Source organism: Spea bombifrons, chromosome 11 (genome assembly GCF_027358695.1).
Source record: "Spea bombifrons isolate aSpeBom1 chromosome 11, aSpeBom1.2.pri, whole genome shotgun sequence".
Lineage (NCBI taxonomy): Eukaryota > Metazoa > Chordata > Amphibia > Anura > Pelobatidae > Spea > Spea bombifrons.
Window position 1 is genome coordinate 11961227 of NC_071097.1, and position 14015 is coordinate 11975241.

Consider the following 14015-nt stretch of genomic DNA (forward strand, 5'->3'; position numbering starts at 1 on the left):
AGTATTCTTACTTACTATAACCCTTATTGAGTTAATTTACTCTTTAAAAGAACTGAGATTCCTTTTAATGAATAGAAGATATACATGTGCCTTCTAACAATAGGGGGGGAGGAATTGGAGCCAGCATTATATTCACACAAACGGTTAAAAAATATATTATATTGATAACCTTGACCAGAAATTAAAAACGCATATTTCACCTTTTGAAGCAAAAAACAAAATCAGCGCAAAGAAAAAAAGCTATTTTATCATGCTTGCACTTGCTTTGCTAATCCAAGTAACTACCCAAAAACGAATGCATTAGGTCACATTTCCTATCACCTCCCACGATAAGGTGGGGATGTGGTCATGTAAAGGGGAAAAATACATATTAAATAGTAAACTATTATATTAACTAAATAATTATATGGACTTTAGTACATATAATAGCTGAATAGGTTCTCCCCAATGTCCCTCAAAGGGATTTCAAAAAGTACAGGTGGAAAGTTCATTTCAAAGGTGGAGAAAGGTTAGAACAAGAAGTCAATGTAAAATTTGAGAGTCAGAGGGTAAGATATAATGTAAGTAGGTTTTACTTTACAGAGTGTGATAGATAAGTAGAACAGCTGCCAGCTAGAAATGGTAGCAGGTAATACAGTAATGCAATTTAAATATGCATGAGCTATGCATATGATTATCCTCAATGAAGATGAGATTAAGGCCTAATTAAGGTTTAAATCTTGAAAGGAGTAATAAAATGTGCACACTAGAAAGGCAAAATGGTCATCTGCTGTCATAGGTTTCAATGCTCGAAAGAGGTGTGTTACTTTCCATACTGGATTTAGGAATCTTCCTGCAGAACAAAAAGTATAGTTCCAAGTATCCTACTAATTAATATTATTCCTGATTTAAGTAATCAAGAGTGAACAGTACATGTATAAATGATACCAAATTACCCTTTACCATTAATATCAAAGTGTGGTTTACAGAGGTAGTAAAGTTTATTTGAGGCAACTGCCAAATAGACTTTAAACACTTACTGACCCCTAAAGGGTGTTTCTGTAACAGCATGCAAACATCTAATCTCCAATAAGCGAATAATTTAAATTTTCCCTTTTGGCTGTAGGCAGTGTGTTCAACAATGGAAATACATACCCGAGACTGAAAATCTTATAAAACAGCACTTTCCTATAATAAATACATTTTTAAAAAGTACATTTTATTTTTTGCTTCCAAAAATGTGACATCTCTAATCATTACTGCTTTTGTAATTCAAGATAATTTCTCAAATGTTCACTTTTTGGAACACAAGATGGTGAGTGTTAAATTTGCAAACATATCCTACCAGACTAACTGAATATCAATACATACATACATGTATATATTTTTTAAAGTTTCATGATACAGACATACTGTGCTATAATTTGTTTCCCTGTTTCGCACAATAGTATGTTAAAGAATCTGATTTTAAAATGTTTTACTTTGATGGTGTGAGGTGATTAATGGCCTATTTGCAAGTAGCAGAAATTTAGGTAGGCTTACCCGGAATGTCTAGGCAACAACTATTCACATTGATATAATTTTGCTGTGTACTCGGGAGTCTGAAGAGAGACTCATTGGGTCAGGGTTACTGGTTAATTTTTTGCTTTAAGCAACGAGAACATGCCTCAAGTTGTGAAACTGAGTTCTTCTGAATATTCTCTGAAAAGCATTTACGGCTAGTGTTCAGCCATAAGCGGATGACTCCCATAACCAAAGGCAAATTTTAGACACAAAGCCGTTTCTTCAGTCTATTTTTTTTTTTAGTCCTTTAACATCAAGGACTAAGTGTTAATTTATATTGCTTTGAAAAAGATTGAGTGATTGTGGGAGTAAAATATATATGATACTGCTTCACTTCATAGCATACATACATGGACATAATCCCTTGAATGAGGAATTGTATTTGCGTTAGAAGAAAAAAAATAGAAATGCTAGAATTTTTACCTTGTTCATTTTTAAAATTTCTCTTTAAATTAAACCTTTGCCCCTTTTAAAACAGAAATTTATATATATCACCACCATAGGCAGAATACAAGTTAGAAGCTATATAGTGCCTTTGTCAAGCAAAGACCATCCCAAAAGGCTGACATTTACATACTTCTTGTATAATGAACCCTTTAAGAGTACACTTGTTGTATACATGGTGATATACCCACATAAGATTGTCAACCAATAAGATTGCGCTCTGCTGAGCATAATTGTTTATTTTGTATTAACTTCAACCAAAATGATTCCAAGCAAACAAGAAAAAAAATAGAGTCCTACGTTCAAAACAGCAACTCTGAACAGGATAAGACCTTTATCAGCACCATATGATCAATTCAGCCCCCAACAAACCACACACGATCATATTTGGCTAACATTTTGCATTTATCCCTCTTTCTTCCTATAACATACTCTGAATTTGGATACTTTGGCTGACTTTAGTAGAAAAGGTGACCCAGGGAATGCAAAACCGAGGTTAAAAATAAAAAGTAAATCCCCCCCGCAAAACTAGTAGACTTATGCCAACTTTCATCAATTTCATCCCTTTTGATCCCCGTTCTACCACCTCTGCTTTTTTCCAACTTCATTATGTTTTGTTTGTTAGTAGCCCCGATTGTTCTCTACGGATGAATAAAAAAACCTGCCAATTCTTAAAATTATTTGATCAATGACCAATTCAACTGGCTTCAAAATTTGTTTGTAATGAAAAGCGCTACAAAATAAATTTTACAGCTCATATGCTGATACAGAATAATCTTACTGTACTTAAGGTATGATAACACAATATTTAGGGAAAAAGACTTCAAAAATCAAGGCTACTTCTCATGCAGTCGGTTGGTTCACTAACTTTTGAAACTCAAATTTCACCTTGCCAAAAACTGCACACAAGCCCTAGAAGGTACCTGGTCACTTAGTTTTAATGGTGGACATTAACAGTAGGAGATGATCGGCAGATGTCATACACTGACTAACAGTAGAACTAATTAATCACCGGATAACCCAGTGACTGAGTAATTATTGGACAGAAATTCTGAAATAATAAATCAGGATAGGCCATACAAGTTTATATTATGGGGCTTGAAAAATCTTACAAAATCACATGGCAGTCATTCTGTAGAATACACAAAGGGAAGAAGCCCACATACAGGGCACTTCAAAAACTGGAAAGAAAGCATCTGGGGAGGTGTACAATGTTCATTTCTGCCACCAATCATTTACATCTTTTTGACAGCTACAGTACAAAATGGCAAACTGTATCATTTCACACTTGCCAACATCAAGCCAGTGAAAACTGTGTCAGTAGTCTCTCCACCACCACTGCTTATTTTGCAAGCTGAGGTGGGATAAACCTTGAGGGAAGTGGGAGGCTAAGAAAGGAAGAAGAAAAAAAAAAGTGGTGAGGAGACAACAAAAAGGGAGCCTGTTTGCGTTGACCTTTGGCACCTTTAGGGGCAGGTTTCTAAATGCAAGATTGCACCACAGACAGGTTTGTCAATGAATGATCCAATTGGCTGATCATGTCTTGGGGCTCTTGCCAAACATCAAAGAGATCAGATGTCCATTTCAAATTGAGCGTCATCTCCTAGGAAACAGAATACAGATATGAGAACTACATAGAGGGGAAAAAATGTGTAATGAAACTTAAATCACTGCCCATTTAGGGTTAATAGGGGAGACAGTCCAGATATTCTGCTTCAGTGTAATCACTTCCATTGCTTTTTTCTTTCAAAGGGTTCCTCATGGAACAAATAACTGCTGTGCAGTAAATTAACACAATCAGAACCTGTTTACATTGTGCCTAAGCAGCATATGTAGTTGAGTGGTGACTCTCTAGGGACTGTGTTCAGCACAACGTTATCATTGGCATGGAACTTCCGAAACGTGAAGGAGTGAAGTATAATGGGTTAATGTTTTGATGGAACACTTAAAATTGAGGGGTCAATTTGCCATCATTCATGCCCATGCACCCCCCCCAAAAAAAAAAAAAAATCCTACCAATTGTTGACTTTCTGTCGTGATTGTTTAAGTTGTTAGTTTCTACTTTAGCTTCTTCTACGGCCGTATTGGGGCTGGTCACTCCAGGAATATCTGGCAGGCGGCGGGGTGGAGTCTGCGCCAAAGGAGAATTACGACGGTCCAAAAGAAATTTACGATCATAAATTATCCTGGTACCTTAAACAAGAAAACAAAATATATTTAAATATTTAGTCTACATGGTTAAAATGGAAATTCATCGACAAGGACAGAATTCAAACCTCAGGTGCCTATAAGCAAAGATTAATCTCTATATGACAGAGTTTTTTTTTTTTTTTTACCCTATTTAGCCAATATGGAGGTTGCTCAACAAAGACACCTTAGGTGACCATGGGTTTTATCCCACCATAGTTACCTATGCTTTATGGGTAATCGTTATCAAATTTTCGCTGATCAAGATTTTCCTTTTCCGTGTTTAGCGTAGACCCACACAAGTTCTATATTGTTTTTTTATTGGGACAGGTAAGACTTTCCCAATACCACTTTTTATTTATAGTCTGTCATTTAGTATGAAAACTAAGGAAAAAAACAAATGAATATTTTTGCAATTTTACTTTGTATTTCAGAGGTAGACTTGGTTGTGTGCTTTGGTTCATTGCCCTGCTGCATAACCCAATTGCGCTTGAGCTTTAAATCAGGAAATTATGGGTAAACGTTCTCCTTCAGGATTTTCTGACAGAGAGCAGAATTCATGGTTCCATCAAATATGGCATGTCGCCCAGGTCACGCAGCATCCCCAGACCATCACTTTGCTGGACTGATTGTACGATTGAAATTTGAGGAGTGACCATCGAGGAGAACGAACAGTCAGGGGTCACTGAAATAGTTATGCATTATAGGTCTGATTCAGATCCGGCCCAACATTTACAAGCCCGGTAAGCATTCTGACAACTCATTCTAACTCAACATATGCTGATGGAACCATTAATCATGGCATATAGAAGCAGCCCAATATGTTGCCAGTTCTGACCTTCATCCTCTTAAGGCCAATAAATAATGTTCAGCATTTACAATGTGCCTTTAATCATAAATATCCCCATTTCATTTAGTATACCACAAACAAATTAGATACACACTCACCAAGACCAGCAAGTTTTGTATCCAAACCATATATTGTATTTAACCCCTTAATGACAATTGCGGGCTCTGGCACGTCATGCACTAACATCCGGTTAGTGACAATTGATGTGCCAGGACTTGAAGTGATCTACATTTGCTTTCTGCACCTAAATGGTGTTGCTGCAATGACTCGATGTCGAGGCATTCAGCAACACTGAGATCAGCATCATGGGCCATAATGTTGCTTAAATTAATCCTGGTTCTGATAGAAAGGCGTTAGAACACCGGGCAGTCAAGACGAAAGAACTGGATCACAGAGCAATATAAGAAGGTGGCATGGTCTGATAATTTGTTTTCTTTTACAACATGTGGATGTTGATCCAGATCCCCATTCTCTGGCAGCCAGTGAACGTCTACGTGCAACCTCCGCTGCTGCACGGCACTTGCTAGGGCTTTTATGACCGAGCGCCGGAGGGACATGACCTTCCGGTGCTCCATCATCGTAGCCCCAGTGCAAGCGCCGGGCAGCACACCCAACCAGTCTGTGGAGGAGGAGCATAACTACATTTACTGAATAAGCTGTAATTTTATTTCAAGCGTGATACTTTTATATACACCGGCAGGGAAAACGTCTCGCTGATTAGAGATGTAAAATTTCCCGAAATTTTGAAGCCATGCCCCCCCCCCCAGAAATTTTGAAGCCAAGCCCCCCCCCAGAAAATTAAAGTTTTCAGAAAAATTGGAGAAAAAAAAAATAATGTAAAATTATTTTACACTGGGAACATGAAATGCAGTGTATATAAAAGTATCATGCTTGACATAAAAGTACAGCTAATTCAGTAAATAAACTAAGTTTGCTTTTGAAAACTATTTTTGTTGCAAATGGTCTATATATATGTAAAGAACATTTCAGCCCCTCCTTTCCCTCAAATGCAACAAAATAAATGAGGAAGCCATCAACACAAAAGATCTCCACTTCTCCCAATCCAATTCATGTAGAAGGATGAATACACATTGTAAAAGATATTCCACACTCAATTGTTTCATCTTTTTCAGAAAAAACACCCCCCCTTCCCATCTCTAACCAAATGCCTCTATGGAGGCTACAGAAAGGCTTAACAAGGCATCTTGCATATATACCATAAAATCTCTTAGGGCAGGATCCTGAAAAAAACGCTATCTAGAAAACCGGTCTAACCTCATCAGTCAGTAAAACATTAAGCGCATACCCCCAAGTCTCAAAGCCATAGAGGAATCAGACTCTGGGGTCACAGCACCTACCGTATTCATCGTAATGATGATATTAGCCCCTTCAAGACTGGTACTTCCTGATCAAAGGTCACTGGCAGACCGGGACGTACCAGGTACGTCATCGATGATGCGCGATCCAGCGTCACTATGAACGCTGGGATCGCGAGGAGCGGCTGCTACTGACCACTGGGTGTCCGTAGCAGCCACTCCCCCTCAATTCCGTGCACGTGATCGAATTTAAATATTTTTTTTTAAAAACTGCGGTCTTCAAGGGAAGACGCAGTATGCAAACGTCGGTCCTGAAGGGGTTAATATGGTTAGGTTTTAATAGTGCACTCATAACATGAAGTTATTCTGTGCACCGACATTCTTCTGTGCCAAGAATGAACATGGCAGGAGAGGGTTTTTAACATGACCTAAGCTATAAGAACGGGTCACCTCAGAGACATAGATAGGGTATGTTTGATACCTATATGTTATCATGGGGAAGTGATCACCCAAGAGTTATTCATTTATAAGTTGCCGACATTTTGAAATATCAGGCAAGACGTTATCTGGTTTTAAAGACATATGTGATTAAGAGTGTGGACTACACATTCCCCTCCAATGTGACACCAAATGGGCTGTGCACTAGGCCAAAAAAAAATATATATATTCTTCTATCACTTTTGACAAGGGACTAACATCTGCAGAATCCAACATATTTTACTTTGGTATAGTATAGGTTTTCTGTGTTTATTTTAATATTGTTCGTATTCCTTTTTTATGTCCTCTTCCAATTGTTTTTGTAGAAAAGCACCGGGACCATTTTATCCACATTAAACATAATATTTTCTGTCTGTGGTCAATTTTTGAACTCAGCTTTTGTGGATACAGGGATGCACAATTTGTATCGCCTGACACCCAGGACATGCAGTTCTGGGTGCCGGGCAGGTGGTTTTTCGTTTCATGTAGCCCAGCTGTGGGTAAGCAGCATGGCTAGGATCCAGATCCCCCACAGCTCTTCAGGGGACCTGGATCCTCCTCTTTGGCAGCCAGTACGTCTGTGCAATGTGCGCAGACGACCTCCGCTACTGCCCTACGCTTCTGCCGGGGCTTCTATAGAGGAGCACCGGCACGACATTACCTTCTGGTGCTCCGTTAAAGGAGCTCCTGAGGAAGTGCCGGCCAGCAGCAGCGGAGGTTGTCTGCGCGCATTGCACAGATGTGCATTGGCTGCCCACACTAGATACCAGGGAGTCTGGAGCACGGTGGCAAATAAAAGGAAATAAAAACAAATACATTTTTCTCAGTTTTATATTTTACATGTGGATATTTACTAGTAAAACTTTAGATATTAAAACCAAATTTAAGAAATCTTGTGTTGGGGTTCTTGTAAAATCTAGCTTTTATTATTACAGTACAGTGACAATATTTTTTTTATTCTGCTGTTCATTTTTAACACCCAGTGTGTTCATTAAAACAAAAAAAAAAACGGAATATTTTTTAGCTGTTAAATCGAAAAGATAATCCGCCAACTAATTGATTATGAAAATAGTTAGTTGCAGCCCTATGTATTTCCTCCAGTTAGTGGCATATCATACTGAACCCCCTTCCCCCACGCTGTGTTGTGGCTGCGCCGGATACGATATTTCATATCCGTCACAATGTCCTCACGTAGCCTTATTTGTTTCTGGCCATGTGCACCAGAGCTTGGAGGAGGAGGTAGTCTGGGGAGCAGATCTTCTGCATTTTAGTGGATGTGAGGAGAAACTTATGAAGTGTCCCCAGGATGATGGGCTGTTATGCTGGATGACATGGAGTTATTAATGTAATTAACATTATTTAGCTGTTAATACAAAGTATCACATTACACCAGCTTTGATTCAAATTATTTTTTTGTATCAGGACAAAGATTGTCATGAGGGACAAGTAGATTGGCCTACCATTTTAGTCCCTGGGATAGTAGATTTTATAACTTTTTGGCTAAATTGGGTTTGTATAAAATTACATTAGTTCATGGAAATGCCAAAGCATCCTTAGGTAGTTTTAATAGAACTTGATGGTGGCTGCGAGTAACATTTAGGCCCATAGGGTGAACATGTCTGAGTTACAGTGAAGTTTCTTTAGTCTGTACAGAGATTATGACAAGAGCATACATCCCTAACGTCACGGTAGGCAGACAGACAGAGGCACTGTTCCCATGCCAAACACGTTAACCATCTTGGCCTTCCTGATCTAGATAAATGATCGTGCTGCAGACAGGTGTCTTTCCCAGCCAACACCTCTATGGTATACATGACTCAAAATGGTCTATTCTTGCTTGGCCCTAGCAGCATTTATGCCAGTTTCTCTATCTTAATTGTGATTCAAAAATTTAAGAAAGTTAATTTAAAATGCTATAGGGTGACACTACTACAGGGGCTAAAAACATGATGTACAAATTAAGACAACTTTTGTTGTAGCTCACCTAATAAGGCTGAAAAACAACTTGAAAGAGATCACGTGTATGCAAGCTCTCTAGGCAACAAATATAGTTTGAGCTGTGCCCAATGAGCCTAAAAGTGGAAATGATTTTAAAGCTAAACATGAAATATTTCTTTAATGGAAAATCATTTCTGATTAACTAGTTAACTGTTTGCACTGGATTTGGGTCATGGTTTTATCGGCAGTTCACACAACATAATATTTCAGACTTCATTCTGTATCCTAGCTGTGAAAAGCAAATCATGATTTTGCACATACCCACTCTACAGCGCTGTGGAATATGATGGAACTACGAAAATAGTCTTGCGGTCCATTAATAGAAGAAGATGTGTGTGGGAAACAAAATTCTTACCTGAGAATTTATTTTCCTTGCCATGGCGCTTTAGCTTGACTGGTATATGTTCAGCCAAATTTTCTGTCACGTGATAAACTTACCAAAAGTCAGCTCCAGCAATGGCTCAGCAAGTGTTCAGGGTAGCCTTATGAGACTCTCCCATGCACATGTGCACAAAGCGCTCCTACTGATGTCAAGGCTGCGGCGCAAAACTTTGGACCATGGCATTATGTTTTCCTCTCTAGTTCCTGACAAACTTAAGTTGATTCTTCACTGTTCCTCCATTGTGGTCATCGGCCTTGGCAATCTCATTTTAGGAGAATATACTATTCAGGAACAGAACAAGAATTATCTCAGGTGCCACAGCCCATGTGAACAAGACATGTTTATATGAGCTAATGGCAGGTAGCCCTTTGTAGTGGCATTAAAAGGACACACATAATCAGTGCTGGCAAATATGACCCATGAAAGGGCATACCATATTTATCGGCATATAACCCCACCTGCGTGTTATACGCCGATGAATCCAAGAGCTGCACGATTTGCAACCATGTCTCCCTCTCTTCCGGTCCGGGCAGGGGTGCGTGTTATACCCCAGTGTGTGGTATGCGCCGATAAATACGGTACTAACAAAAGCACCACATTAGAGAGTGTATGGATGATCAATGGAGAAGGCATATTTGTAGTAAACATTTACATATTTACGAATAGGTTTGTGCACACTTTTCTACCAGGAAAGGGCTGTGTCCACATAAGTGGCACTTGAACAATGTCCACCACCAGGACATGGCTGTACTCACCTTTGAGAATAATTGCTCTGATAAACCATATGATAATACCAAGTTCTATGTATTCACATGGCTACATATACATTGTTATGGAATGTATTTGTATTGCAAGCTGCAATTTAAACTATGATAAGTCAGGAAATGCCAAACCCAAGATAGTCCATGTGTCTTGCCACCTAATTAAATGTAAAAAAAAAAAAAGACATTACAGCCTTCCTCAATGGTTTCTAACATTTTCAAAGTGTTCCCGTGAACACAGTAAAGTGTGTGGCAGAGCACACAGGCATTAAGAGTGACTCAGTGACAGTACAAAAGTAAGCCATGAGGAATGTAGACAAATATTTAAGTGGGATACTCAGATAACATATGCACTACTTGCGTATGGAGCAAACAGTACTAGGATATATTAAGTATATTATATTGAAGTATATCCCTTTGTTTATAACATAAAAAGTAAATCTGCACAAGAGGTTTTATAAAAAGATTTCAGTATTCTGCAAACAAAGGCTGTTGAGACCATTTACATACAAGGTTCAAATATCATATCTCTATATTAACGCTTATAAAGCACAACTGTGTTGTCTTTTATCCATGTGTGTATTTATGAGAATTAAACATTTCTACAGCTGCAAGGACAAGGCCAATAACGTGTTTGCAGTAGAAGGGGTGTTATCACTAAGACAGCCAAGAATACTGTGACTTCGTTGAACAGCAGCAATAGATTCTTAGAAACAGGCCCCACGCAGGCCAAAACCTCCCTTCCAAGATTGCCTCACAAATGCTTCCCATGAATGTGTGCACTAGGCCTGCTAAAAAAGGTCTGTTTATTAAAGAAGATATGGAATCATGCCACCTAGCCTCCTCCCCCTTCTTTTCTCTCCCTATTGTGCAAGAGTCATGGGGCTGTCCTGGCTTCCCTAACCTTGTTTACAATTTCAAGTATTCCTGGAGGCATGGCAGAGGTTGGCTGGCAAAGGCTTTTTCTCACATATGGGATACGGAGATGAGATGTTTACAAACACTTGAGTATGAGACCACAATCCTGTCCTTATTTACCACCAGCAAGACTCGGTTTTAAGATAACCTTGCATGAGCACAAGTGGGATCCTCCAGTAACCTTGTGGCAGGCAGTATGGGGGCATGAACATAAGTCTGGTAAACTCTATAGTGAGGTATGTACTTCCTGTAGAACATCAATTAGCGGTGCTTTAATTATTGATTGCATCATCAAGCTGAACACAGGAAAAAAAAAAAAATACATTTTAATACTGACAAACTAGGGTCTTGCTAAAACCCTCTACGATTTAATGCATGTGCAACATGAAACCACTAGTACTATGTAACAGTAACAATATAACTGCAGAGCCTTCCTTAAATTGTAGTAAGGTTTGCTACTGACAGCTAAATTAAGCTCGACCCCTCCCCCACTTGTGTTATTATGCAAACATACAGAGCAGTTATGAGAGGTTATATATGGGCAGTACAGTATGCAGACACTTAATGCGTATCATGGAGTTCAGCAGGCACGTGATGGCCTAGCCCCGGGGCTCTGCATTAAGCAGCACGCGTGCAAGCGATGCACACCAGGGCTGGGCAACATGCGGCCTCCCAGCTGTTGCCGGATTCCCACGTTGCCTGCGGCTGGCTGAGAGTGATGTCAGTTACCGTCCAAACCAAAGGGCCGCATACTACCTAAACTCAATGCTTACAAAAATCAGACACTGCATATGGTAATTGTTATACAGTATGCAGGGGTAGGTAGGCATGTTGTTGCAATATTGCTGCCTTTGCACGTTTGAAACTGTCCGTATCGCGAACACCCAAGTGCCAGACCGCGTGGGAGCACGCGGGGTCACCACATGCATGCACCCAAATGCACCCAGCATAATCGCCGTTCATTTCAGTATGAAGCACACGATTAATCAAATAAAAAAAACATTCCTACGAGCCCGCTCTGCAAAGCTTGTTTGCAAAAAAACAAGAGAGAGTTGGGGGGAAAACGTAGGCCGCATCCACAACTTACCTCCAGGGGTAGTAGAGAAGAGGGTGCCCCCAGGGGTAGTGCAATAATCATGAGGTAGCTGAGATGAGTCGCTAATGGGGATAGTCCTGGTAGGGATGGCCCGGCTCTGGCTATGCTGGTGTCCGGTTGACATGTTCCTGGCCTGGAGTATGACTGTGTGTAAGGTAGGGAGGGGAAGAAGAAAAAAAGCAAGATAGAGACACAGAGCAAGGACTGGGAGGAGCCGGCTGAGGTAGAGGGTGGAAGTTGGCGGAGGATTGGCTGATGCTTCCTTTATTTTTTTCCCTTCCTCTTTTCTCCGTTTTTGTTTTTCTCCTCCGCCCTTCAAGCTCGGTCCCTGTGCCAGGAAACAGGACTCGGCAAGAGACGGAGCCCGGAAATGAAGTCAGGAGCTGCTTATTAACCCCTGAGATGCTGTACCCGGGTTGATTCAACAGGCGCAGAGAGCGCTATACTAGAGACCAGGGTTAAGGGTTGTGTTATCACAATATCACGTGTGTGACAGTGTTAGGTGTTATGAGTACCTGATGAGGGTGATCATCTCCTAATAGGACGATTATAGGATCATATACCCGGTATATCAAAGATCGCCATGTTCCCCATGAAGTGTTTCTGAACCATCTTAAGCGCTAAGTCTACTTTTACAGTAACTCCGAAAGTCCTAAAATATATAACGGCCATAAAATTTAGCAGCCTTGTTTTGACATTTTTAAGATCACTCTATTATCTTATCTTTCGCTTTACATACTATAAAATATTAAGGACGCTTATCGTCATTTTTGTAAATATTCCCACCTGCCGTTAAAAATGGCTAACCAACGTGAGAACTATTGTTTTTACAAGTAAATTTCTTTTAATGTTAAAAAATCTGGTAATTTTATAGCATACACCCTAATGAGGGATAACGGTGTTATGGCAGCACTTTGAGCTGGAGGGAGTTCAGTCCAAGTCCAAGTTCAGTCCAATGTTGTTTTAACAGGGCCAATTTACACTTTCCAATAAAATGGATAGTTTCCAGAACAACTATTCTAACAGACAGGAGGAGGGTTGTCTTAAAGGAATGTAGCTGTATGACCAAAAGTATGTTGACACCCCTCCTAATTATTCAATTTAAGCCACACCCATTGGAAATAGGCGCATAAACTAAAGCACATAGGAATGCGGTCTCCATAGACAGACATTAGCAGTGGAAGGGGTTATATTAAAGAGCTTAGTGACTTTAACTCCTTAAAACTTTAATGCCATCATGGAAAAAAGTGTCCCAAAAACCTATCATGATAGCATAAAAGCCACAAAGAAAGTAGCTTCAAAGTTGTTGAGAAAGGGCCCTTCTGACCTGGACTGGGCCAGTCCAGGTTCAGAAGGGCCCTTTCTAAACAATTCTGCCCCATAGTGTCACAGTTAAATCGAGGCTGCCAGCACTGTGTGCGAGCAGCGGACCAAGCTCTGCAGGGGAGGTTGAGGGTATACTGTATTGGCCCGATTATAGGCCCCACCCTTATAGTTTGGTGCGTTTTTAAAGAAAATTGTATTTATTTACACACTCCTATCATGCAAAGTCAGCCAGTACATGCTGGAATCTAGAAATGCCTGGGCATGATAGGAGTGTGATTGCTGTTAGCAATCATATATAATATTGTTATTGATTTTTTTTAGTGTGTTACTTATTTTTAATAAAAGTGTGGTTAACACACCAAAATTGGACAAAAAAACAACAACATTATATATATATAAATATACGATTGCTAACATATATCGGTTTTGGCCAAGTGAATGCTGAATTTTCGCTTTCGGTCCAGAATTCTCATTTCAGTGCATCCCTAATTTTAAGCCCCCCCCTTAATTCATAATGCACCTTACTTAAGCTCGTTTGAGCAGGGCCCTCCTCACCTCTTGTTTCTGTAAGTTAAATTGTCATGTTACATACTACTTGTATGTCCTGTCTACCCATTGTAAAGCTCTATGGAATTTGATGGAGCTATATTAAACAATAAATATGCCACTCTGCCCCCTGATATGCTTTATACCCCCAGATATGCCACTCTTCCTCTCC

The 14015-nt window shown here is 39.7% G+C and overlaps 1 protein-coding gene across 1 annotated transcript; it reads right to left on the reverse strand.

The window, feature by feature from the left end:
- Positions 1-2194: 2194 nt before the first annotated feature.
- On the reverse strand, positions 2195-12385 carry EIF4EBP2 (eukaryotic translation initiation factor 4E binding protein 2). Its single transcript, XM_053450060.1, has 3 exons — positions 11963-12385; positions 4003-4179; positions 2195-3589 (listed from the first exon to the last, which is right to left on the reverse strand). Exons 1-3 carry the CDS (start codon positions 12093-12095, stop codon positions 3558-3560), a joined length of 342 nt encoding a protein of 113 aa, XP_053306035.1. The 5' UTR covers positions 12096-12385; the 3' UTR covers positions 2195-3557.
- Between the last annotated feature and the right edge of the window lie 1630 nt (positions 12386-14015).